At 53.7% G+C, this 25,577-nt stretch overlaps 2 protein-coding genes and 1 long non-coding RNA gene across 6 annotated transcripts; 2 read left to right on the top strand and 1 right to left on the bottom strand.

The window, feature by feature from the left end:
• Positions 1 to 7,443: 7,443 nt before the first annotated feature.
• Positions 7,444 to 18,950, bottom strand: CALCOCO2 (calcium binding and coiled-coil domain 2). Of its 4 annotated transcripts, none has more exons than XM_064636551.1 (13): positions 18,837 to 18,950; positions 17,797 to 17,916; positions 15,340 to 15,528; positions 14,494 to 14,596; positions 14,023 to 14,156; positions 13,030 to 13,155; positions 12,434 to 12,561; positions 12,250 to 12,340; positions 11,593 to 11,715; positions 10,048 to 10,137; positions 9,054 to 9,195; positions 8,633 to 8,664; positions 7,444 to 8,098 (listed from the first exon to the last, which is right to left on the bottom strand). In XM_064636551.1, the coding sequence occupies exons 3-13, from the start codon at positions 15,517 to 15,519 to the stop codon at positions 7,928 to 7,930; spliced, it is 1,320 nt and encodes a 439-aa protein (XP_064492621.1). In that variant the 5' UTR covers positions 15,520 to 15,528; positions 17,797 to 17,916; positions 18,837 to 18,950; the 3' UTR covers positions 7,444 to 7,927. The 4 variants fall into 4 exon arrangements, with proteins under 4 accessions (XP_064492621.1, XP_064492617.1, XP_064492618.1 ...); XM_064636547.1 differs by lacking the exons at positions 17,797 to 17,916; positions 18,837 to 18,950 and adding exons at positions 16,666 to 16,716; positions 16,761 to 16,882; XM_064636548.1 differs by lacking the exons at positions 10,048 to 10,137; positions 17,797 to 17,916; positions 18,837 to 18,950 and adding exons at positions 16,666 to 16,716; positions 16,761 to 16,886.
• Positions 9,592 to 10,538, top strand: LOC135402982 (uncharacterized). The gene is made up of 2 exons (XR_010425273.1): positions 9,592 to 9,885; positions 10,336 to 10,538. It is a non-coding gene; the product is annotated as an uncharacterized LOC135402982 (long non-coding RNA).
• Positions 18,951 to 20,091: 1,141 nt separating the features above from the next.
• ATP5MC1 (ATP synthase membrane subunit c locus 1) lies at positions 20,092 to 24,344 on the top strand. The gene is made up of 5 exons (XM_064636580.1): positions 20,092 to 20,226; positions 21,260 to 21,307; positions 22,118 to 22,195; positions 22,341 to 22,516; positions 24,112 to 24,344. Exons 2-5 carry the CDS (start codon positions 21,269 to 21,271, stop codon positions 24,224 to 24,226), a joined length of 408 nt encoding a protein of 135 aa, XP_064492650.1. The 5' UTR covers positions 20,092 to 20,226; positions 21,260 to 21,268; the 3' UTR covers positions 24,227 to 24,344.
• The last annotated feature ends 1,233 nt before the right edge of the window (positions 24,345 to 25,577 follow it).

Raw genomic sequence — 25,577 nt, forward strand, 5'->3', positions numbered from 1 at the left:
TATATCAAATATATATAATATATAATATATACAATATAGTATATATAATATATACAGTATATATAATATATAAAATATGTATTATATATTATATATATTATATGTATTATATATATATATTATATATATTCCTTCCTTGTTTGTGAGACCCCACACACCTGCTTGGTCGGGATTTCTGGGCTTGGTTTTAATGAGTTTTAAGCATCCCAAAGTTTGCAGGTTGCTCTGCACTGGATCTGCCCACACTGCCTAACTGTGGGTGATGGCAGTGCACAGATCCCAGAGCCACCTCGTCTTCAGTCGTTAAAAAGGCACAAAAGTCACCCCAATTAAATAATAACACCCCAAAACTCCCGGATCTGATGCTCTGACACCACGGGCAGCACCTCCCACCTCCAGGGTTTGCAACAGTTGTGGGAATTCAGATCCTGCTGCCATGGAAACAGCCCGGGATGGCTGAAAACGGAGCAGGTTGTTGTGAGCTGACTGTTGTGAGCTGACTGTTGTGAGCTGATTGTTGTGAGCTGACTGTTGTGAGCTGACTGTTGTGAGCTGACTGTTGTGAGCTGATTGTTGTGAGCTGATTGTTGTGAGCTGATTGTTGTGAGCTGACTGTTGTGAGCTGACTGTTGTGAGCTGACTGTTGTGAGCTGATTGTTGTGAGCTGACTGTTGTGAGCTGACTGTTGTGAGCTGACTGTTGTGAGCTGATTGTTGTGAGCTGATTGTTGTGAGCTGATTGTTGTGAGCTGATTGTTGTGAGCTGACTGTTGTGAGCTGACTGTTGTGAGCTGACTGTTGTGAGCTGACTGTTGTGAGCTGATTGTTGTGAGCTGACTGTTGTGAGCTGATTGTTGTGAGCTGATTGTTGTGAGTTGACTGTTGTGAGCTGATTGTTGTGAGCTGACTGTTGTGAGTTGACTGTTGTGAGCTGATTGTTGTGAGCTGACTGTTGTGAGCTGATTGTTGTGAGCTGACTGTTGTGAGCTGAGTGTCCCACACGGACACAGCAGAGCTTTGCAGTCCCTGGGTGTGGGGCTGGTTCCTCCAACCCAACCTGCTCCCTTTTCCCCCAACCCAACCCTCTCCATCTCCATGGCAGCAGCGCCGGATTCCACAGAACTCATCTCCAGTTTTACAACCCCGATGTGTGTTGTAAGGTTGAGACTTTTCCAACGTTTTCTGTGGAATTCAATTAAAGATCCAGAGAACTGCTCGGATTTATCTGTAGCACGATGCATTCGAGTGATCTCCACGTATATATAAATTTTATATTAAACCACAATGTTTTCCTTTCCTGCTGCTTGTAAATACAAGGACTGGAGCCTTTTCTGGGACTACAGAAATTTCCATGCAGGATCCTGCAGGGATGAATCTTGTCTCTCCTTGTTTTAGGATAAAGCTCAACAATCTCATGTTTAGGGGTCGTCTTAGAAGAATTCACTGAGAAATATGCTTTAATATCTCTTTCAGAGTTATTGTCTCTTCCTAAATGTGTGTTGGGATCGTGACTCCGAGTATTTTTATAGGATTTCTTCATTTAAGAGCAGGGGAAAATTTGTGTCCCACTGGTGTAAAGCAACAATAATATCTCAAAACATATTTTCTTCTTATAGTTCTGAAAGGACAGAAAACAGGTCATTAAAATTAACTTATACTAACAGAGGATGAACTTCCTGAAGGTGTAAAAACCCCCTGAGCTGCCTAAAAAAAATATTAAAAAATAGAACATCGATTCTCTGTTTCATATAATGAAGTGTCCAGCCCGTTTCCCAGACCTTCCCTGGGTTTGGGATCAGATCTCTCCCAACAATAGCCCTCTTTAAGGAAGGACTGTCAAGCCTAATGACTCCATTAAGGCAGGCTTGGGTTCTACACGTGGCTCCCACCAAGTAATAACTCCCAGGAATTAAAAATCCATATGGCCCCCTCAGCTGTGCAGCAGAACCTGGGCAGCAGCTGCTCTCAAAAACACCATAACTGCCATCAAAAAAAGGAATTAGGATCACTGCACGGCTTAGAAATCAGCAAATTGTTATCAAACAGAAGCAAATTTAGTGTAAAAACCCCTCCAAACCTCCACGTCCTTTGTCTGCCCCGTGTCCACTGTTTGGTTCAGGTTCCTTTCAGATGCTGCAATCAGGGCCAGGGCCCCTTGGGAACAGCCATGAGGAGAGCCCAGGCAATATTCCAGGCTCAGCCAGGGCCCCTCAGGAATAGCCATGAGGAGAGCCCAGGCAATATTCCAGCTCAGCCCGGCCCAGGGCCCCTCGGGAATAGCCATTAGGGGAGCCCAGGCAATATTCCAGGCTCAGCCCAGCCCAGGGCCCCTCAGGAATAGCCATGAGGGGAGCCCAGGCAATATTCCAGCTCAGCCCGGGAAGCAGGGAAGGGACCAGGGGACGGGAGGTGCAGATGCAGGAGCCTCAGGGCCCGAGTTCTCCGAGTTCCCAGAGTTATCAGCTCCCCCCCGGAGCAGCTGCTCCTGCTGGTCCATCCCTCCCTGCTCAGCAGAGCACAGGCACAGCCCCATGAACCCCCTCTCAGCCTCTGCAGGCTGGGAAAACCTTTGGGAAGGGTTAAAACCCCCCCGGGGTCCCAAGGGCATCAGTCCCTTCTGGCAGCCGGCCCCTTGCTCTCCATCCTGGCTCTCTGGCTTCTCCCAAAACGAAGGTTAAACCCGGCCAGGGGGGATTGGGTCACAGCACAGATTTTCTGAGTGGCTTTGGCTGAATTCCTCCATGTCTGCTCATAAGTGTTTCCCTGCAATATTTAATTGGGGCAGAAGCCTCGCGAGGCCGAGCTCTTCAGAGCCGGTCATGTGAGGCTGTGGTGTGAGGGGAGCTATATTTAATGTCATTAATTTGGGATCTGTGTGGCTGTGGTGTGAGGGGAGCTATATTTAATGCCATTCATTTGGGATCTGTGTGGCTGATGGCTTTGCTGCGTTTCAGACTCTCAGTGCCAGACTGGTAATTATACAAAACTCTGAGCCCCGGGCACTCTGCAGCAGGAAGAAGCTTTGTCACTGATGTAATTTTTAATTCATGTTGACACACGTACAAATATATAAATGTATGTGCTAAGCCAGGGTGCAAGCCCATGTTTAAGCCTAAACTGACTCTGCACATGAATTTTAATGGGCTCTGGTGCCTCAGAAGGCAGAGGGTCCACACGGCCTCTGACACGGCCCCATCTGCTTCGGGAGTGGGGTGGGCACAAGCTGGGCTGTGCCAATCATCCCCTCTCCCAAAATATCATTTAGCTGATGGAGAACTGGTGGGTGAGAGAGCTCCAGCTCGTTCCTAGAAGGCCTTAGTGCTGTTGGCAGCCCGATCCCAGCAGGCTGCAGATATCTGGGAGATGACCAAGGAGCGTGCTTTGTAATGCCCCAATTTCTGGCCAGATCCGATGGAGAACAGAATCGCTGCTGTTTGCATCGGGACACGGCGTCACATTTTCCCCAGAGGTGGTTTGGGTTGGCTGGGAAGGTTAAAAAACGCAGCTTGCAGAGGAAAGCCCCCTTCCCCGTGCAGGGCCACTCTGCCACTTAAAACCTGAGGAAGCCCCTCCACCTGGCGAGATTTACGGCTGCCCAGCCCGGGATGGCAACCGCAGCATCCCCCCTTTATTCCACGGGCATCCCCGGCTCTGTTCTCCCCCCCTGGATGGGCAGAGCAGGTGACTCCCAAATCCCAGCCCCCGGCAGATGCTGCCGCAGCACCAACTGTTCCGAGCCCCCCCGGCCCGTCCCCGGCGTTCTTCTCCCCCTCCTTCCCCCGCGTCCCACCAATCTCGGCTGCCTGGCACATGCTGCCAGCCCCGCTCCCACCGGAGCGATATTGGGATGGAAATGAGGGAGGGGACGCGGGGAGAGCCGCGCAGATTTACGGCACTCCCAGGGTTTCCATTAAAATCCTTGACAAGTCCTTATTTACGAGCGGCCCGACAGCTCCTCCAATATCCAGGGCCCGGACCCCATTCCCTCCGATAATGCCGGCGCGGAATAAATGAGGCAGAGGATGGAAACCAGCCCTGTTAGGATAATGGAGGGGGGTAATGGCTGTTTAGAGAAAACAACCGCTGTAATTCTGGGACCCGATCCTGCCGCCGCCGGAACAACGACGCTTCGATTCTTCGATTTAATTCCGCGCTAAGAGGGCGATAAACGGCAGCGATCGGGTTTCGGGCCGTTCTACCCCCGCCAAGCACCCTCTGGCTGCACGAGGGCAGGGAGATAAAGGCACTCCCGGACTCCTGGGCGGGCAGGAATGGGGCAGGCTGGATCTCCAGAAACAATGTGTGCTCATAAAATAATCCAAAAGACCAACCCTCCCCTCGTACTTGAGTGCAATATCTGCATTTTCAGACCAACCCTCCCCTCGTGCTTGAGTGCAATATCTGCATTTTCAGACCAACCCTCCCCCCTGCACAATTGGAATATCCCCGTTTTTAAGTTTCCTCTCAGTGTGTCCTTCCCCGGGTTTTCCTGAGCTGCCCCACCAAACCAGGCTGGAATTCTGTCCAGCTGCAGCTTTGGAACGTTTTTTCCACCATTCCCTTCTCTGCTCTCTCCCCCCTCCCATCATTCCCCTGCCAAACAGGAGCACCTCCACTTGGTAAACACAGGACTGATCCCCAAAATGAGGATTTGGATGATTTTAAACCCCAGATGTGTGTTGTGCTGCTCTGTGGGATTATTGATTCTGCTGTGCCTTAAAATCCAACTGACCCACTGAGTGTTGAGGACAACCACCCCATCTGTGCTCTCCTTTCCCTCCTTTGTTCACCTCAGGGTGGTTTATTCTCTGGGAATCACCCCTGAAGGAGGCTGAGCCACCACAGAGCTGTTCCAGCAACCCTTCGGAGCCTCTGGCTGTCAGGGCTCAAACAGTTTGTGTTTTACACCCACAGAGATGGATTAATTGGGAATGACGTGCCCTGGACAGGGACAGGTGGATTTAAAATATCCTCTGGGTGACTGGGAGAGAAAACCCAAGAGAAGAACCAACTCCTTGGAAAGGGAAGGAGGAGCAGAAGGAGCTCTCTCAGGCCCAGTGTTTTTTCCTGGATCATAAAATCCCTGAATCATGGAATGGTTTGGGTTGGAAGGGGCTTTAAAATCACCCAGTTCCACCCCCTGCCACGGGCAGGGACACCTTCCACTAGCCCAGGTTGCTCCAAGTCCCTTCCAACCCGGGATATTCCATGAAAATGATGTATATTCCCAGGGATTTTGCCCACAGAGTGTGAGATCTTCCTCTGAGATCCATTCCTGATGAATTCACTGCTCAGATGTTCCCTGGCTTGGGGTATAAATGGTGCCAAACCCCCACTGCCCCTCCGGAAAATTTATCTCCAGGTCCTTGTCCAGCACATACCAATGTAATCCTGGACCTCATCCAAAATATAACTATATCTAATTATCAGCCATTCCAGCTATTTCTGTATTGCACCATAAAACCGAGAGAGGATTGAAACCTCTCCCGATTCCAAAGGCTAAATGCAGTGGTAACATAAATAATGCCGTAAATCGCAGCCAAAATGAAAACTTGCTCGGGAAATATACGATGTAATTTGTGCTCGGGGGTAAATTGGTCCCTGGCTGCCCGGGGTGGGGAAGGTGTGACCCGGCTCAGGCCAGAGGGGACGGCTGGGAGTGGGAAATCGGGGTCATTATTGCAGAAAAATGAACGGTAGGGCTCAAAATGCTTCAAAAAACCGGCGTCTCTGGGAGATTTATCGCGGTCTGACCCCCTCTGCCGGTCACCTGCCTCTGTCCCAGCGCCGGCAGCTCAGCCCAGGCACCCAAATCCACGGAAATCTCGGGAAAAGGCCGCTGGAAAACCACCGGGAGCGGCGGGAAAGGGCTGGGGAGGCAATTCCAGGGCAGGGATAGGGGAACCGGGGGCTCAGGGACACGGAGAGCAGGGAAGGGAGGGAAGAGGGCTCAGAACTGGGCTGAACCAGCAGGGTTTCAGTAAAAACTGCTCTTGAGTCTCTCCAGGTTCCACCTGTCCCGCTGCAAAGAGGTGAAAGGAGGAAAATGGAATTTAGGATGAGGATGGGCAGGAAAATGTTGGGGGGGGGGAAAGTGTTCTCTTGGAAAAATATGGGACAAATGACCCTCATTTTGATTGTTTAATTGTCAAAATTGGGACAGAGCTATGCCAGGAACATTGAGATTTGATATAATAATAATAATAATAATAATAATAATAATATTAATAATAATAATAATAATAATAATAATAATAATAATAATAATAATAATAATGGCAAAACATGCACAATAGCAAGTATTTTTAAAATAATATTTTATCCTCCCAAGGAGGTTTTCAGGTCTTTCCTCCTGGTCTAGGGAAAGAGGTGTTGACGTGCTGGACATTCCTGTGATGGTTGGACTCCATGACCTCAGAGGTCTTTTCCAACCTTAACAATCCCACGGTTCTGTGAGGGAGGAGCTCATCCAGCTCCAGGTTTTTACATCAGCACCATTGGAAAGGATATAAATAAATAGATCCCAAAGAGCTCGTTTCACTCTCCTGGTTTGTTATCCCACACCCTTCCTTGGCCTTCCTGACACATTCCCAAGTTGTGAGGATCAACCAGTGCCCTCAGGGGACACCACCAAGTTATTCACAAGTGCTTTTAAGTACTTTGTTATCCAGGAGCTTCAGCAGGTAATTGAAAGGCTGCAAAGAGCTCCCTGAAGAGCCCAGCAATTCCCCCAATTTAATTTATTCCTTCAAGGATGAACAGACACCGACATCTTTTTCAAAGGTTATTTTTTTCATACAGCTTTTATTTTTCTTCCTGGTTATTTCCTGTTACAGGTTGTTAAATAAAGAAAGCTCACCAGTATCAGACATCTCGAGGCAGAAATACTCTGTTTAAACCCAGCCTGATAAAAAGGTTGTGTAGAACTGAAGCAAGAAAACATTATTGTTACTCTAAATATTTTTAAGCCTCTGTGTAAACTCCTTAGGATTTTTCTATTGCTTCAGATCCCCAGGAGGAAGCACAGTGTGATACAGCTGGATAATAAACCTTTACCCATCTGTGTCTGCATGGAAAAAAAGGGCTGTTAATCATAAACTGAAAATGCTGAAGCAGAAATAGAAACAGTCACTGGAGAAGGTGTGCACAAAGCATTGGAACGTCCCAAGGCACTTAGCTGTGATTCCCAACAGTTTGGTTTAAGAACAGGCTCTTCTTGGTAAATCCAGAAGGCTCAGAAATACATAAAAATCATCCAGGATCAATGAGGTTCTCCTGAGAGGTCATTTATCCTCAGCCACTGCTCCCCTTCCCTGGCCAGAAATTCCAGGTTTTCCTCATCCTGGGATGGTGAGGGCAGGATTCTCACCCTCCAACGAGTCCTTCTGTCCCCTCTGCTGGAAGAGCAGCCCCAGACTTTGAGTGCAAACAGAAATTCCACCTCTTTACAAATATCTCTCACCTGCTTTGCAGGGTGAAAGAAGATGTATTTTTATTTAGGTTTTCCCTTGTTAATTCTGCATTCCAGAAGCTGGAAGCGTGATCCTGAGAGGTTCTGTAAAATGCTTCTGGTCTTTGGTTACCCACCAGAATGCCAAAATAAAGAATAATTACATGGGAGGTGCATCAGCCAAGCACAGAAAACTGCAGTTCTATGTCCCATCACCTGGGTCCCCGTTACTTAGTCAACTAAATTACTAATTGTAGGAGCTGTGGGTTGTTTAAGAAGCAGATAGACTTTGCCCAAGGCAGGGGTTGAGCTTGCTGAGGGTGACTCAGCTGCAGGATGTGGGGGTTTGCCCTGATTCATGTGCTGGCTGGACCAGGGAGCTCAGAGTGACAGTCCCGGGGGAGCTCAGCACCAGTGGAGCCTGCACAGGGATTTTGGGCTGTTCTCACCTCTTCTACAGAGAGGCAGGAACTCAGATTTACTCCAGCCTGTGGCAGAGCAGATGGTCCTCATAGACCTGCTTGTTCTCGAAGCTCTCTGTGCACATGGGACAGTCCAGGAGGTGACTCCGCACGTGGGCCTCGTACTCGCTGCTCTCCACGGCCCCAGGGAACAGCTCCCCACACAAGGGGCACACCCTCAGAGAGGCCTGAAGGGGAAAAAAACCCAGAGAAACTCAGTTTAAAAGTTACATCCAAAGGGAAGCAGCAGGAGGGCTCCTCAGACAGGTACCATCACTTCGGGACGAGTGTTTTTTCTGGCCTGTGACGCTCCCGGGTTTTCAAATGTCTCCTTCTCTAAATAGCACTTAAAAGTCAGGAGCCCCTGAGAGGTGCCCTGACTTTCCATCCCACAGAGCACATGGCCCTGTCTCAATGTGAAATCAGGTATTTAGCAGCTGCAAGCTGCTCATTCTGACCTTAGGAGCTGCCAAGAGCCAGCCCTTACAAATTAAGGTCAAGGGAGTTTCTTTTCCATGGGACACAGAAATCTCATTATTCTGATGTAATATTACACATATTCATATTCTTCTCATATTATTAATTCTCCATTTTGTTGTCTCCTGCCTTCCCAGGACCAAACCAGTGAGTAGATAATTGGCCACAGAGCTGAGCTTGGAGCTCTTCATTTCCAACCACCGACTCCTGTCCACAAACCACTAATTCCTGCCCACTTTACTTACTTCAGCTCCTGCCCCCAGGTTTCCTCCTGCAGCTGGAAAAAAGAAAAAGCCCATTTAAGCCACAGCAAAATGATCACCAGTGTAATGTGCTGGCAACCAGTAATTCCTGAAACACGAGGATGTGGCTCTGGATCCAAACCTCGATATTTAGGACTCTGGAATCTGGAGAGAAGCCACTGGCTGTCTCCCAGCTGAATAAACCAGCTAATAGCTGTCTGTCTTGGCAGAAAAGGCACAGCCTGATCACTTAAGCCCACTTTCAACACCTGGCAGCATTTTTCAGCTACCAAGTCCTCTGCACACAGCAGAGGTGCTGCTGGAAGTGGCTTTTCTGCAGCCCTCAGCCGGGCAGGGAGGGCAGTTTGCTGGGGTTTAACTGCCACAGATCCGTGGTTTCAGCCAGAATGCCAAGGAATCTCACCACTGTATGGATTTCCAAAGAGAAGGTCTCCTGCTCCAGGAGCTGGAGCTGCAGCTGGAGCTCGGGGGAGGGCAGAGAGGGGGGAGAGCTCGGTGGCCTGCGAGAGGTGCCTGAGGAGAGCGCTGTTCTCAGCCCGCAGCTTCTGCACAGGGACACAGGGACAATGTCAGGTCTCAGGAAAAAAAGGTCCTGTTTTGCCCCAGCACAGCCCCTCTGACATGAGAACCTCAGTTCCCTGAAGTGTGAGGGAGCTCAGTGTGGGTCCTGCTGAGCAAAGGGGAGGTGAGGAGGGGAAGGGTCACCAGGGACAGGACACGGGGAACGGCTCCACTCCGACTGAAGGCAGGGTCAGCTGGGACACTGGGGGGAAATCCCACCCTGGGAGGGTGGGCAGGGGCTGGAATGGATTTCCCAGGGAAGCTGTGGTTGCCCCTGGATCCCTGGAAGTGTCCAAGGCCAGGCTGGACAGGGCTTGGAGCAGCCTGGGAGAGTGGAAGGTGTCCCTGCCCAAGGTGTCTCTGTCCCTGCCCAAGGGACTGGCTGAGTTTAAAGTCCCTTCCAACCCAACCCAACCCATTCCATAATTCCACCTATTCTGTGGCCTCACAAAGGCAGATGGGATGATCACAGCAGAGCAACACACTTTAAAAGACAGAAGACTGTCCTGAAGTCACTCAGAGAGAGGAACAAAACTGGGCAGCCCTTGCTCAGCCTGGACTAAAGGCCATGTCCCTTTAAGGAGCAACTCCACTCATTCCAGAGGCATCAGAACTCAACAAACATCAGGAGATTTTAAACATCCCACGTTACTGGGGCTAAAGCAGCCTATGGGGTGGGGAGGAGGAGTGTGGGCTCTGGGGGTGCCTGCAGCAGCCTGGCTGGGGGTGATGGGCACAGTGTTGGAGGGAGGGTTAATGGAACTGGACACCAGACTGGGAGAGCAGTGTCACCTTCCCCTCAGGAGGGAGGTGAGGGAGCTGTGCCAAGGTCTCACCTGACTTTCCTCATCAGCTTCATCCTTCTCTGCCTGCAGGACCTGAAACAAATGCTTCTGCTCCTCCAGCTCTTTCATCAGGTCGTGTTGCTGGGGAAGGGAAGGGGTTGGGAAATCAGGGGGAAATGGCAAATCCAAGGGGGGCAGCCCCAAGCTGGAGCTGTCATACACTTGCTGCCTCAGGCTGCATTTATTACCCACAAATAACCTTCCCCTTTCAGTGGGAGTGTTTCCATCCCAGAGTTTGTCCCTCGGGATATCTCCGTGTCACCACTCACTTGTTCTCAGGTGACACAGGAAGGGGAAGCAGACAGGTCAGACAGAGAGGGGAGGATGAAGAAAAGGAACCCAAACTGCTGAGAAATCCACCCTGGCAGGTGGGATCTACCCCAGCCTGCAGGATTCCTGGAGCTGTGAGACCTCCAGGGACAGCCAGGCCATCCTGAGGAATTCTCTTCAGCTGACTCTTGAATTAAACCAGCAAACGAGTATTCAGGGGCTCTGCAGTCACTCCCAAAGCATCCCTGTGAGAATCCCAGGCATTTGGCATCCCAGCAGAGGTAATCACATCACCTATTTTAGGCATCTGGTTCTCGGTGCCAAAATTAGAGGGGAGCCTCCAAAACTTCCTGAGGAGCACAGGGAGGGAGAGAGAAGCACCTCGGGAAGGTCACTCGGGACACCAGGCTGGAGGGGATGTGCTGGCCTCAGGCACTGCAAAGGTGGGGTTTTTTGGGAAAGAAATGCCAGGCATGGGTTTTTCTTTGGGAAAGAAATGCCACAGGACGCTGCCCTTTGCCTTTGGATCCTTCCCATTCCTGTCAGGGGGGGCTGGAGGGGCAGAGCCTCAAACTGCACAGCAGGAACTTCGTGTTCTTTGTGGCTCATTTTGGTGCCCCCTGAGCACGTGGCATCTGTTTTGGTGATTATTAAATGGCAATTTTGGGATGTCAGAGGTGAGAAAGAGACAAAAAGAGAAGGGGAAAGGGAAGGGGAAGGGGAGAGAAGGAGAGAAATTACTGGCCAGCCTCCTGTGGGAGGCAAAAGGCACAGAATCTGGGGCAGATTTAGGGTAACTTCTTTCATTTACCCCTAAATCTGAGTCCTGAAACAATTTTGCTGAGATGCAACAATTCTGCAACACTCTATCCAGCAAATATCAACCCCAAAGCCCCCCGGACTCCCTTCACCCCTGGAGCTGGCTCAGGATGCACCGAGGCAGAGCCCGAATCTTCCTTGTGCAGAGGACCAGAATCACAGTGCCTGCTTAGAGAAGGGGTTTCTGCCCAAACTAAACCCTGTGTGGGTGGTATTCTTATGTGTCATCAAAGCACCTGTGGGCTGTGAGGCTCTGAGGGATTGTGTGTGCACAGAACACGCCCACGGGCACTTTCAATCCTGGAATTCCTCGGATTCTCCTCAGGCTGAGCAATATTTACACCTGCTCCCTGCCACAGCCCCTCCACCTGTGCTCCCTGGGGCACTGAGATGGTCAGGAAAGGCTTTACCTGCTGGGCTGGGCTTTACCTTTGAGCTGGGCTTTACCTGCTGGGCCGTGCTCAAGCGCAGCTGCTGATTCTCCTCCTTTAAGGTTTCCAGCTGCTCTGTCTTCTCCTGGTCCACGTGAGACAAGTTTTCCACTTCTTTCTCATAGTTCAGCACTTGGGACTGAGGAAAAAAAGAAGATTTGTTTGCTCACCTGATCTCTGAGGAGCTTTCTAAGCTTAGACACGACATTTTTAGTTTGGGGAGTCGGGGAACAAATTAAAAACAGAGACTCCACAGAGGGTTTATCCTGTTGTTCTGGGTCTCCCATGTCCCAGTCCAAACTGTTTTTAGAATACATTCTCCCAGTCTTGTTTTCACCCAAGACCTGAACACAATTTCAGGCTGTTTTTCCAAGCAGGAGTGTTTTCTGCCTGGATCCTCGGCTGGCAGGAGGGAAACAACACTCTGGGTTTGGTTACTTAATGAACATGGAAAGCAGGTGTTTTTAGGGAATAAAATCCCTACAGTTTCTCTCAGCACATCCCCCTCCACCCTCCCTTAGAACAGATTTCTGGAGGTTCAGTCACATCAAGGGTTGACATTTTCCTCAGGAAGTCGTGTCAGCAAAAAGGAACCTCCTGCCCTCCTCAGGAGCTGTGGCAGGAGGGGAGGGATTCCAGCAGGAACAGCAGAGGAGCAGGGGAGGGTTGGTACCTGCAGCTGGTCCATGTGATCCAGGGCAGTCCTCAGCCTGCTTTCCAGGCGCTCCTTCTCCGAGGTCACGCTCTGGATCTGCTCTTTGAGCCTGCCCAGGACAGAGCAAAGCACACCACAGGCTTTCTCAGGAGGGAACTGAGCTGGGAAATCCTGCCTGGGAACGAGCTGTCAATGCACTTACTGCTGCAGCTCTGCTCCTGTGCAGTCACCCTGCTCCTTCAGGTGCTTATTCTCCACTTTCAGGGAGTTCAGCTCCAGCTCCAGTTTCTCTGTGTTGCTCCTTAAAGACTCCAAACTTTTCTGCAGCTCCTGAAAAATCCCAGGGAGGTTGACAGGAGGGAAAGGGGACCCAAGCAATAATCCTGCTCTGCACTGGCCCTGCAAAGCCCCTCCAGTGCAGCAGTGCCAGGCAGCTCATGTAAGGAGGAAAATCCCTCCTTTGCATCCTTTTTCAGACCCTTTTCATTTGTATTAAGCCCTGAGCAAAAGTGAAGGAGGAAAAGATAATTGCCACGTGATTTTTCAGCCTATAAAGCATTGTTGAACACTCCCCTTCCTTCCCATATGTTCCCAGCTCCTGGGTGTGCAGATGCCTCTTTTCACCATCATTGTTTTTATCACAGTTGTGTGATTTGGTGAAGGATTAAACAGATCACATGGGGAGAAAACCCTTCCAATTCTCTCCTGGAAGCACTCAGTGGGACAAGACCTCACTCAGTTCCTCGTCATCTTTCAGACTTAAAGCTTCTGCCCTAACACATGAACTTTTTGGTTCACCTGTGTCTTCTTGAGCTCCTCCTGCAGCTCCAGGTTCTGCTGCTGGAGGTTTGCACAGCTCGCCTTCAGCTCCTCGTTCTCCTGCCGCAGGTTTTTGTTCTGCAGTTCGATCTCCTCCACCTCCCCCTGGCAGGAGACACAGTTGTTTGGTCACAGCAGAAAAAGCCACACGTTCCAGAGGGCACAGCAGGGAGTGGAGAGCAGGGAAAGCTGAGCTGGGCAGAGAGAACAGTGTGTGCTGCCCTGACCTGAGCTCTCCTCACCCCCCTCCCGGTGCCCAGAGCTGCCCAGGACCCAGTTCCTGGACACTGAGCACACCCTGAGCTCTGGGGATGCTCAGAGCCTCCTGTGGCTGCAGAGGGCAGAGCTTTGGGGCTGTTTGGCTGGGTCAGGGCTCTGTGTGCAGTCAGGAACCAAAGGGCTGCACACAAGACACTGAAATATGAGTGATTGGCTTCACAGCCCCTCAGGCATCAGAATCGTGGAATCAGGAGGAGCTGGGCTGGAAGGACCCTAAAGCCCATCCAGTCCCAGCCCCGTCCAGCCTGGCCTTGGACACTTCCAGGGCTGGGGCAGCCCCAGCTGCTCTGGGCAGGCTGTGCCAGGGCCCCCTCACAGTGAAGAATTTCTCCCTCACAGCTCATCCAAACCCCCCCTCTGCCAGTTTGAAGCTGTTCCTGCCTGTCCACATCCCATTCTTGTCCATGTGCCCGCCCTTTACTCCCCTCTATTGGCAGGCTGGTCCCATGCAAACCCCATTTTCATTCCAAAACACCCAAAATGCCCCGAAATGCTCAGCACTGAGTCCCTGGAGCTCAGGATTCAGGTGGCAAACGGCAGGAGGAGAAACGAAGGCTCAGATTTGTGTGACTGCAAAGCCAAGAACAGAATCCAAGTCTGCTGAGCTGCAGCTTGGCATGGGGGCTATGGGATGTTAAGCATGGGTCAGTAAAAGCTGAGGCAGTGAAAAGCAGGGGAGGAGAGGACACAGACCTGTGTGGTGACCACCAGGATGTCATCCTCAGCCTCTGCCCGGAACTGGAAAGGGACACTGGCCCCCCTGACCATCCCATCCTGGTCCACGTAGCAGAACTGGTAGTACTCATCATCTTTGGGCAGGTAGTAAGCTTCAGACAAACACAACAGCCTCGTCACACACAGCTTTTAATTGTCCAGGCCTCTTAATTACAGCACAGACAGTGAGAAGCTTGGGAAGCTCCCACATCCCAGCTCAGTAATTCCTGCAGTGCCAGCAATTCCTTGTGCCAGGGGCAACAGCACAAACATCACCCAGCCAGGAGGGTGGAATTCAGCAGACTCAAGGTCTTATGATTTATGAGGGGGTTTGAAAGAAGGCTCCCAAACCACAGTCCCCCAGCTATCCTGGAATTCCAACTGCTGTGTTTACTGGTGGCAGCAAAGGGCACACACACATTCCCAGTGGGATCCAAGCTCCCAGCTCACCTTTGAACTGGATCTTCTGCTGCACAGCAGTGTCCCCGTGGCCAGCAGCAGGCAGGGGGGCCCACATGAAGGTGTAATATTCCCGGGTTGTTTTCCACCCCACCTGCAACAGGAAAATTGTCACGAGGCATCACTGGGGTTTATCCCATGGAAATGGGGCTTTACTTCCACCTGGATCAGTTACTGGGAGGTTTTCTGCATGGATATCCTGATTTTTAAGGGTTGTGGTCTGTGCATGAAAGGATAATTATGGAATCACAGAACGGTTTGGGTTGGGAGGACCTTAAAGATCATCTTGTTCCAAACAGGAATGAATTCCATGGGCAGGGACACTTTCCACTGTCCCAGGTTGCTCCAAGCCCCGTCCAACCTGGCCTTGGACACTTGATCTGAGTGGTTGATTAGCCCTGAACCTGTTCAGGCCACACTTTGTCCCTTGGCACGACAAAGACACTCCATCACACAGAGTTATTAATGAAAAAAATCCCCCACCCTTGTCGTGACAAAGTCCAAGCTCTTTGTTCCTGCCTCCTGCTCCTTCCCCATGCCCAGCACACTCCTTGTCCCAGCACACCCCATGCCCAGCACACCCCTTCTCCCAGCACACCCCTTGTCCCAGCACACCCCTTCTCCCAGCACATCCCCTGTCCCAGCACACCCCTTCTCCCAGCACATCCCTTCTCCCAGCACACCCCTTGTCCCAGCACACCCCATGCCCAGCACACCCCATGCCCAGCACACCCCATGCCCAGCACACCCTTCTCCCAGCACATCCCTTCTCCCAGCACATCCCTTCTCCCAGCACACCCCATGCCCAGCACGTCCCTTCTCCCAGCACCCACTCACCCTGAAGATGCCCACCCAGTCCTTGCCACGGGCAGTGATGTTCTGGGTGAGGGTGTAGTGACAGGTCACGTCTCCTCCAGGGACATAGAACTTCTCCACATCGTTGAAGAGCACGTGGGAGAAGTGGCAGCTGTCCAGGAGCAGGGCAGAGGTGGGAGGGTCCTCACAGGAACCGTCCATGGTGGGAGGCTGGGAGAGGGAAGGATGGGGGGTTATTTCACCCCTCTGGCTGTGCCCATGGAGGGAGTGAGGAGGTGTGGGATGGGAACGACCCAGCTGAGCTCCAAACCCCCCTCAGCACACACAGGGGTTGCTCAGCAAGGCACACGAGCTCGGTGGTGTCCCTGCCACCCTGGGACACCCGGGGCAGCTGGCAGGTCCTCAGCAGACATGGGGAGGACTCTTCCTCCTGCTCACTGCTCCCAGGCTGCCAGAGTGGCACAGCAGCCCCTCTGCTGTGTGGGAGCCCAGGGAGCAGAGCCCAGGAGTGTCCTACAGACCCCCTGACTGTCCTACAGACCCCCTGACTGTCCTACAGACCCCCTGAGTGTCCTACAGACCCCCTGAGTGTCCTACAGACCCCCTGAGTGTCTCACAGACCCCCTGACTGTCCTACAGAAACACTGAGTGTCCTACAGACCCCCCAACCACCCTAAAGAACCACTGAGTGTCCTACAGACCCACAGAGTGTCCTACAGAACCCCTGAGTGTCCCATAGACCCCCTGAGCTTCCTACAGATTACAATATTTCATCCTCATGCAGTCCCAGCCCCACCACACTCCACCTTCACCTGCACTCAGCAGCCTCTCCATCTTCTGCACTCAAATCCATAGAATCACATAATAAAATATCCTGAGTGGGAAGGGACACACCAGGACCATCCAGTCCAACCCCTGGCCCTGCCCAGGACACCCCAACAATCCCCCCCTGTCCCTCAGAGCATTGTCCAAACCCTCCTGGAGCTCTGGCAGCCTTGGGGCTGTGCCCACTGCCCTGGGGAGCCTGGGCAGTGCCCAACCAGCCTCTGGGGGAAGAACCTTTCCCAAAATCCAGCCCGACCCTCCCCTGGCACAGCTCCAGCTGTTCCCTGGGTGCTGTCCCTGCTCACACAGAGCAGAGGTCGGAGCTGCCCTCCCTGAGGAAGCTGCAGACCCCGAGGAGCCTCCCCTCAGTCTCTTCTCCAGCTGCACAAACCAAGTGCCCTCAGCCTCAGCTTCCCCTCCAGACCCTTCCCCACCCTCTGGATGCTCTCCAACCCAACGACTCGACCTCCCAACACCCCCCCTTCCACCTTCAGTGTCCTGGCTCCGAGGGGAAAGAGGTACCTGGCTGAGCTCTGCTCCCATGGGAGGAGGTGCTGGCTGGGCAGGCCCTGGGGGCTGTGTGTCCTCAGGGCTGTGTGTCCCCAGCCTGTGTCCCAGGGCTGTGTGTCCCAGGGCTGTGTGTCCCCAGCCCCTGTCCCAGGGCTGTTATAGCCTCCCTGCACGTGACAGCAGAGCTGGAGCTGCAAGATGACTCCAGCACTGAGAGGGACCCGCTGTGTGACAGCAGGGTCAGCAAACAGCAGGAGAGCTCCTGGAGTTCCCCACGTGGAAAATTTCCCGGCCTGTCCTGACCTGACGAACCCCCCCATGCAAATGTGACGTGGGGGCATCGGTCCAAGGGGGATCCGAGCTGCCAGGGCTGGGGACAGGCTCTAAATCACCCTCCTGGCTGCCCTGGCAGCCCGGCAAGGGGCTGGGAAAACCCTGCCGCCAATCCCGGAAAATGCCATCCCAGGAATCCAAAGCAGGAGCTCCTGAGCTGATCTCAGGGATAAGGAATGACCTCAGAACAGAGGGAAAGTTCATTGTGAGCAACCATCCCACTGGTCAGGGACAGTCATCCCACTGCAGCACACAGAACAAAATATCCTGAGCTGGGAGGGACTCACCAGGACCATCCAGCCCAACCCCTGGCCCTGCACAGACACCCCAACAATCCTACCCTGTTACCCAAACCCTCCTGGAGCTCTGGCAGCCTTGGGGCCGTGCCCACTGCCCTGGGGAGCCTGGGCAGTGCCAACCACCCTCTGGGGGAAGAACCTTGTCCTGAGATCCAACCTGACCCTGCCCTGGCACAGCTCCAGCTGGGTTTCAGGTCACCTCCAATCCAGAAATTTCCCATGGAAATGAACTCCCTGGAACCCTGCTGGGTTTTTTATGGCATCACCCAGGAGATTGTCTCTATTCTGTGCCAAATACCCTGAAAAACAGGCCGAAGTTCAGGTTGAGATTACAGGGGTGTGCTCGGAAAAGAAAATGTACCCACAGCTGGAAGGAGCAGCAAACCCTGCACTGACACTGCCCTAAGGATGGGAATTCCTCCTGCTGGGAGCAGAGGGCAGGGCAGATCCTGGCCAGGGACGTGGCAAGATCCCCTGGGCCATCCGGGGCTGCACTTTCACTTTGAGTTACCTCAGGAAAGGGTAGGACAGGGCTTGTGATTCGTCCAAGCCTCAGCTTTATCCGGCTGATGTCAACCTTCCCTGCCCTGCTGTGCCTTGTGATCCGCAGTTCCTGAACACCTCGAACTTCCTGAGAGCCGCCAGAGAGAAAAAAAACCAAAAATAAAACCGAAAATAAATGTCAGAACAGCACCTTGATGGTGTTACTGCATCGCTCTGGGACGGCACGGGAGCCCTCCCTGCCAAAAGCAACTCGCAAAGAAAACGGAAGAGTCGCTGTTTGGATGCAGCAAAACGATTCTAATGGGAAAAAAAAAAAGTTGGTTTTGGTGCAAACAGTTGTGATCCTGAAGGAAACAAAGGCAGAGGCCGTGCGGAATGTGCTGCTGGCAGCTCATTCCCAGGAAAAGCCGGCAGGAAACGGAGCAGGGAGGGCTTTTAATCGTCGTTCCCACTGTTGTTACGGAACAGCTCGGGGGTTATCGGGGGGGCAGGAGACGCCCCGGGGGACCGGGACACAGCTCGGGAGGTATCGGGGGGGCAGGAGACGCCCCGAGGGACCGGGACACGGCTCGGGGGTTATCGGGGGGGCAGGAGACGCCCCGAGGGACCGGGACACGGCTCGGGGGCAGCGCCGATCCCACCCCGGGGACGAGGCACCGCCGCATCTCCCGGAGAGGAGAAACGCCGCGTTCCCCGGTCCAGCCTCCCCCCGGGGGCTCCCCGGGCTGGTTTTATTATCCTGCAGCGTCCCCAGGACGTGGAAAACCAGGGGATTTCCCCTTCTCAACGGGACCGACTTCCAGCCGCGCTCGGGCACCGGGACAGCGGCTCCGGTCCCCGGTGACACCGCCGGGGGGTCCCGCTGGATGGGGGGGAGCGAACCGGGGATGTTCCCCCCGCCCCCGGCCCGGACCCCCCCCGGGAAACGAAAGCGAAAGTGTCGCTGTCCCCTCGCCGCGGGGCAGCCCCGGCCAGCCCCGACATCCCGAGGGACATCCCGCGAAGGGGACACGGGACCCCGTCCCCTCCTCCCCCCGCCCCACTCACCGGCGGCGCGGCTGGAAAACGGGAACCCAGCGGGGCTGCGGGGAGCAGGCGGAAGATCGGGAATAGGTGGAGCCCCCGGGACACCCCGCCCGGGATACCCGGGCCGGTCCCACCCCTGGGCGGTCCCGCCGCGCTGCTGGGACTCGTAGTTCGGAGCGAGGGACCGGGACATCCCGGGAACCGGGACACCTCGGGGAAGGGATGCTCCGGTGACCAGGGCATCCCTGGGACCGGGACAACACGGGGACCGGGACATCCTGGGGACCGGGACACCCCCAGGATGGAGAAACCCGGGGGGCCGGGATGCTCTGGTGATCAGGACACCCCTGGAAGCGGGACACCCCAGAGACCAAGACATCCCGGTAACGGGACACCCCCGGGGATCGGGACACTCTGGTGCCCAGGGACACCCCTGGGACTGGAACATCCTGGTGATCAGGACATCCCGAGGGCAGAATCACAGAATGTTAAGGCGTTGGAAGGACCTTAAAGATGATCTCGTCCCACCAGAGCAGAGTGGAGGGGGACAATCCCCTCCTTGGACCTGCTGGCCACGCTCCTTCGGATGCAGTCCAGGGTTCAGTTGGTCTCTGGGCTGTGAGCTGGGTCATGGAATCACAGAATCACTCAGGTTGGAAAAGCCCTCTGAGATCATCGAGGCCACCCTGTGCCCGATCCCCACCTTGTCCTCCGGCCAATATTGTCCTCAGACAATATTTTATGATTCTGATGATTATTATTTATTTTTTTTGGCGCCTCGTGGCTGGGGTTTCGCTTACTTGTTATACAGCGACCAGCTGTGTCTTCAGTATCAGTGTATGGAGGGGTTTGTTGGAAACGCAATTACACCGCGAAGAGTAACTGAATAACATTAAAAAATAAGGAAAAACCTCTATTTGTTTTCCCCTTAGTGTTGATGGATAACCAATAGGTCGAAGGGGGGCAAATTTGCTCTCGCGGGGAGAAACTCTCTGCAAACGGGACTATTTCTTTGGGTTCTGCGATGTAAAGGTGTTCGGAGGGGGGGTGTGTGTCAAACTCCCCAATATTTGGAAGGCTCGGCTCCTTTTCCCGGGATCGCTCCCCATCCCTGCCCCTCCCGACCCCAGCGTGATTGACACCCGCGCCGCCCAATCAGCGAGCGCGCCGCCGACTGAGCCAACCAATCGCCTCCCGCGCGGCCGCCCCCGCCCTCCCGCATCCGGGCACGGCGGGAAGCGGGGCGCGGAGGGCGGGGCCCGCCTGGGGCCCGGCCAATGAGGGGCGCGGGCGCGGGCGCGCGCGCGCGGCGGCAGCCAATGGGCGCGGAGGACGCCCGGGGGGACACGGCCAAGGTGACGCTCCCCCCTCAGAGCCGCCGCCGCCGCCGCCCCGAGCGGACCCCGCGCAGGTGGGACCCGCTCCCGGGCCCGACCCCGGCCCCGCCGCCACCGGGGCAGCCTCGGAGGGTTCTGGGGCAGCTCGGGGCGCGGCCGGTGCTCGCTGGGGTCGTGCCCTTCGCTGCGCGGAGGGCGCGGCGGCGCCTTCGCTGCCCTTGCCCTCCTGAGGGGTTCGGGGGGTTCGGGTGTGGAGAGAAGGGCGCGATGAGCAGCTCTGAGCCGGCCCGGGGAGGGCATCGAGCGGGGATTAACGGGGAGGGAGGGGAACGGGGAGCTGGGGGGGGCAGGGCCGAGGGGACAAAGGGGGGGACAAATCCTCGGGGACAATCGGGGGACACACAAGGGCCGAGGGGACAAAGCCTCGGGGACACGAATCGGCGGTGGGGACAAAGCTTTGGTGACAGCCAGGGGACACGGGGGTCAGTGGGGCAGAACCTGGGGGACAGCGAGGGACACGGAGCCGTAGTGGGGACACAGCCTTTGGGGACATGGAGCCATGGTGGGGACACAGAGATGTGGTGGGGACACAGCCTTGGGGACACAGAGATGTGGTGGGGACACAACCTTTGGGACACAGAGGTGTGGTGGGGACACAACCTCAGGGACATGGAGCCATGGTGGGGACACAACCCTGGGGACACAGAGGTGTGGTGGGGACACAACCTTTGGGACACAGAGGTGTAGTGGGGACACAACCTCAGGGACATGGAGCCATGGTGGGGACACAACTTTGGGGACACGGAGCTGTGGTGGGGACACAACCCTGGGGACACAGAGGTGTGGTGGGGACACAGCCTTGGGGACACAGAGGTGTAGTGGGGACACAACCGTGGGGACACGGAGCTGTGGTGGGGACACAACCTTGGGGACACAGAGTGTGGTGGGGACACAACCTTGGGGACGTGGAAGTGGGGGCAGAGCCTCGGGGCCAGGGCAGCAGATGAACCCGGGGTCAGATGTGGGTCTGAGCCCGCAGGGGGTTGGCACGTGACGACAGTGCCAGGAGTCCCAACTCCTTGTGTTTGTTTTGTTTATTTGCCTTAGATTAACAAAATGCAGGCTCCCGTGGCACTTCTCGGCTCCCCGGCACTGGTGAGTCGCCTTTCCTTGCAGGGGGGTGATAATTCTCGGGGGGGATACAGGATGGGCAGGGATTTCTCCAAAGTGCTGCCCTGGACACCCTCAGCTGAGGTGGGATCATGTGGGTCTGTTCTGGGTTTAAGGAGGAAGGGAAACAAGGTGACCTCTGGTGACACCATGTAAATAGATGGGAGTGAGCTGCCAGGGCCTTCTCCCAAGATAAACTCAACTGATTTCCACAGAGATACTCGATCACCCCTCTCCTTAAAGGGATGAATTAGAAAGGAAAGGTGTGGAAATGTGACAGTAATTAAATTGCTGTGGCAGATGTGACACTGTGCTGCAGCCTGTGGTGTGTGGAATCGCTGAATCCAACTGGCTGAAGTGGAAATATCATATGCCTTTATTTTTTAGTCTTGTGTCACAGTTGATGTTTTCAGAAAATCTTCATACTTTTCTTCATAAAGCATTCTTCTGAGGGTTAGTGCAGATACATCAAATTATGGGAGCAGTGATCTCTGCTCTGTGTGACCAGTGACAGGAGCCAGGGAACGGCTGGAGCTGTGTCAGGAAGGGTTGGACTGGATTTTGGGAAAGGTTCTTCCCCCAGAGGCTGGTTGGGCACTGACCAGGCCCCCCAGGGCAGTGGGCACGGCCCCAAGGCTGCCAGAGCTCCAGGAGGGTTTGGATGATCCTCTCAGGGACAGGGGGGGATTGTTGGGGTGTCTGTGCAGGGCAGGAGTTGGGCTGGATGATCCTGGTGTGTCCCTCCCAGCTCAGGAGATCCCAGAATTGTGACTGTGCTCCCTCTGTTTGCTGCAGTTCCGATGCTGCTCCAGGGCTCTGGCCAGGCCCGTTTCAGTGGCTGTTTTCAGCAGGCCTGAGGCTCAGACTGCACAGGTGAGACTCGAGTGGGAACCGCCTCTGGATGTCTTTGCTCTCCCTGGTGATTTCGGGGACGGCAAACGCGGGGCTGTGGCTTCGCTCCCAGCCCTCCCCTGCAGACCCCGCGCTCTCTCACTCCCCACCCCTTCCCTGTCCCCAGGGAGCCGCCGCCTCCTCCCCGCAGCTGCAGCGGCGGCAGTTCCGGAGCAGCGCCGCGGCCCGGGACATCGACACGGCCGCCAAGTTCATCGGGGCCGGGGCTGCCACGGTGGGGGTGGCGGGGTCGGGGGCGGGCATCGGCACCGTCTTCGGCAGCCTCATCATCGGCTACGCCAGGTGAGCAGCGGCCCAGCCCCGGGGACGGGGGGGTCTGGGGTGGGGGGGAGTCGTGTGTGACTGGAACGGCCCCTGGAATGGAAAATGGTTGTTATAACCCATGGATCTGTAAAAGAATTCCATGGTCTGTGAAGTCCATGAGTCTATTAAAAAGAAATCCATGAGTCTATGAAATCCATGAATCTATTAAAAAATCCATGAATCTGTTAAAAAATCCATGAATCTATTAAAAAATCCATAAATCTATTAAAAAATCCATGAGTCTATTAAAAAATCCATGAGTCTATTAAAAAATCCATGAGTCTATTAAAAAATCCATGAATCTATTAAAAAATCCATGAATCTATTAAAAAATCCATGAATCTATTAAAGAAATCCATAAATCTATTAAAAAATCCATGAGTCTATTAAAAAATCCATGAATCTATTAAAGAAATCCATGAATCTATTAAGAAATTTCCACCAATCTATTGAAAAACCCCCATGAATCTAATAAGAGATTTCCATGAATCTATTGAAATAAACCCATGAATCTATTAAGAAATTTCCATGAATCTATTAAAAAATCCATGAATCTATTGAAAAAAACCTCATGAATCTATTAAATAAGATCCACTAATTTATTAAAACCCCTCGTCATTTTATTAGAATAATGTTAATTTATTAAAATAAGGATCCGTTATTCTCTTAAAATTACCTGTTCTCTTAAATAACGAAGTTCCTCAGTTGTTTGAATCCACCCTGTAATTAATTCCAAAGGATCCTGCTGCCCCTGGAAGAAAGGGAGCCCTGATTGTGGGAGGGAATTGTAGCTCGGTGCCACCAGCTGAGAGTCACCCTTGGGGTTCAGCATCCCTGAAAGCAGGGATGTGTCCTTCCAGCTCTGGCTGTGCCCTTCCAGCTGCTGGCTGTGCCCTTCCAGCTGCTGGCTGTGCCATTCCAGCTGCTGGCTGTGCCATTCCAGCTCTGGCTGTGCCATTCCAGCTGCTGGCTGTGCCATTCCAGCTCTGGCTGTGCCATTCCAGCTCTGGCTGTGCCATTCCAGCTGCTGGCTGTGCCATTCCAGCTGCTGGCTGTGCCATTCCAGCTCTGGCTGTGCCATTCCAGCTGCTGGCTGTGCCATTCCAGCTCTGGCTGTGCCATTCCAGCTGCTGGCTGTGCCCTTCCAGCTCTGGCTGTGTCCTTCCAGCTCTGGCTGTGCCCTTCCAGCTCTGGCTGTGCCCTTCCAGCTGCTGGCTGTGCCATTCCAGCTGCTGGCTGTGCCATTCCAGCTCTGGCTGTGCCATTCCAGCTGCTGGCTGTGCCATTCCAGCTCTGGCTGTGCCATTCCAGCTCTGGCTGTGCCATTCCAGCTGCTGGCTGTGCCCTTCCAGCTCTGGCTGTGCCCTTCCAGCTCTGGCTGTGCCATTCCAGCTCTGGCTGTGCCATTCCAGCTCTGGCTGTGCCCTTCCAGCTGCTGGCTCCTGCCCTGCCACTGCTCTGTGCTCTGCCTGCGGGCCACAATCCCGGGAATTCGGGCTCTGCTTTGCCCGTTCCCCTCTCGCCGCGGCTTTTCCTCACTGTGCTTCCTTCCTGCCTTTTCTCCCGACCCACAGGAATCCCTCCCTCAAGCAGCAGCTCTTCTCCTATGCCATCCTGGGCTTTGCCCTGTCCGAGGCCATGGGGCTCTTCTGTCTGATGGTGGCATTCCTGATCCTCTTCGCCATGTGACGGCTCCGCCCGCGGCTCCCGGCGCTCCGGCCTGGCCACTGGAGCCTCCTCCCATCGCAGCGTTCCAGACTGACCACGAAAGAAAGGATTTCTCTAAATAAACTGGTGGCTTGGTTTTTGGGTTGGTTTTTTTTCTTCATTTTTTAGCATTCTGCTCCAGTGGCGGGGGAGTTTTCGGGGCTTGGTCGAAGGGTGTGATATCCCAGGGGTGGGATGAAGCAAACAGGGAGTGTGGAATGGCCTGGGAGGGGACAAAAACTGAGGGGAAGTCGACTAAAACAGCTCAAATCTATTAAAAATCCCCCAAAGTGTTGCCCTTTTAAAGCAAATCTTGGTGAGAGTAGGTTGGGATTGGATAACAGGGAGGAATTCTGTGAGGGGCTGGAATGGATTCCCAGAGAAGCTGTGGCTGCCCCATCCCTGGAAGTGTCCAAGGCCAGGCTGGACGGGGCTGGGAGCACCCTGGGATAGTGGGAGGTGTCCCTGGGTGAAACTGGGGGAGCTTTAAGGTCCTTCCAACCCAAACCATTCCATAATTCCATATTTTCACCAGTCTGTTGTTGGAAATGCTCCCTTTCTTTCAGCTGAGAGCACCTGGAAAAGGTGCTGGGTGTGAGGTGAGGGTGCTCACAGGTGTGTTAATGGTGTTTGCAGGGCTGAATTCCCAGGAAGTGCCCCCACATTGTGGGAATTTCCTTCCTTTTCCAGGAAGAGCCGGTTTCAAGGTCACGCTGTTCACTGTTCATGTGCCTCCTCAGAGCAAAGTTTACCCAAGGAATCACAGCTGATTGTGATAATCCATTAATCTATTAAAAAAAAATCCATTGCTCCATTAAAACAATGCACTAAACTGGTAGAATAAGCCATTATTCTATTAAAATAAAAGTAAATTGATAAAATAAAGAGCTGAGGGGGCTTTGTTGGTTTTTTTTTTTGCCCCCCCTCCCCACAGCTCCATGCTGCATCTGTTTTAGAGACTGGAGTATATCAGGGAGGAGAAATGCCCAAATCCACCCCAAAATCTGGGCCTGGGGGGGAGGCAGCTGTGCCTTTAAGGAAGGGGAGCCTGGAGGGAGCTTGTCTCGTTATCTGCTTTAAGTAATTGAATTAATGCAGCTACTCCTTGTCCTTAAAGCCTCTGCAGAGGGGTGGTGACCTCCCTGGGCACGGGAATGGGGTGCAGGAATATGAAATTCTGTTTGGAATTGCTGCTGGGAGGAATTCCCTGCGAGGGGAAGGGGGTGAGGAGAATTGGAGTCAAAAAAAAACTCCGAGACTTGGAGAAACGTGGCTCTGAAAGCAGAAAGAACTCGAGGGAAACTCGGCTGAGTTAGAGAGGAAAAATTCCCTG

This window comes from Pseudopipra pipra, chromosome 26 (assembly GCF_036250125.1).
Source record: "Pseudopipra pipra isolate bDixPip1 chromosome 26, bDixPip1.hap1, whole genome shotgun sequence".
Taxonomy (NCBI): Eukaryota; Metazoa; Chordata; class Aves; order Passeriformes; family Pipridae; genus Pseudopipra; species Pseudopipra pipra.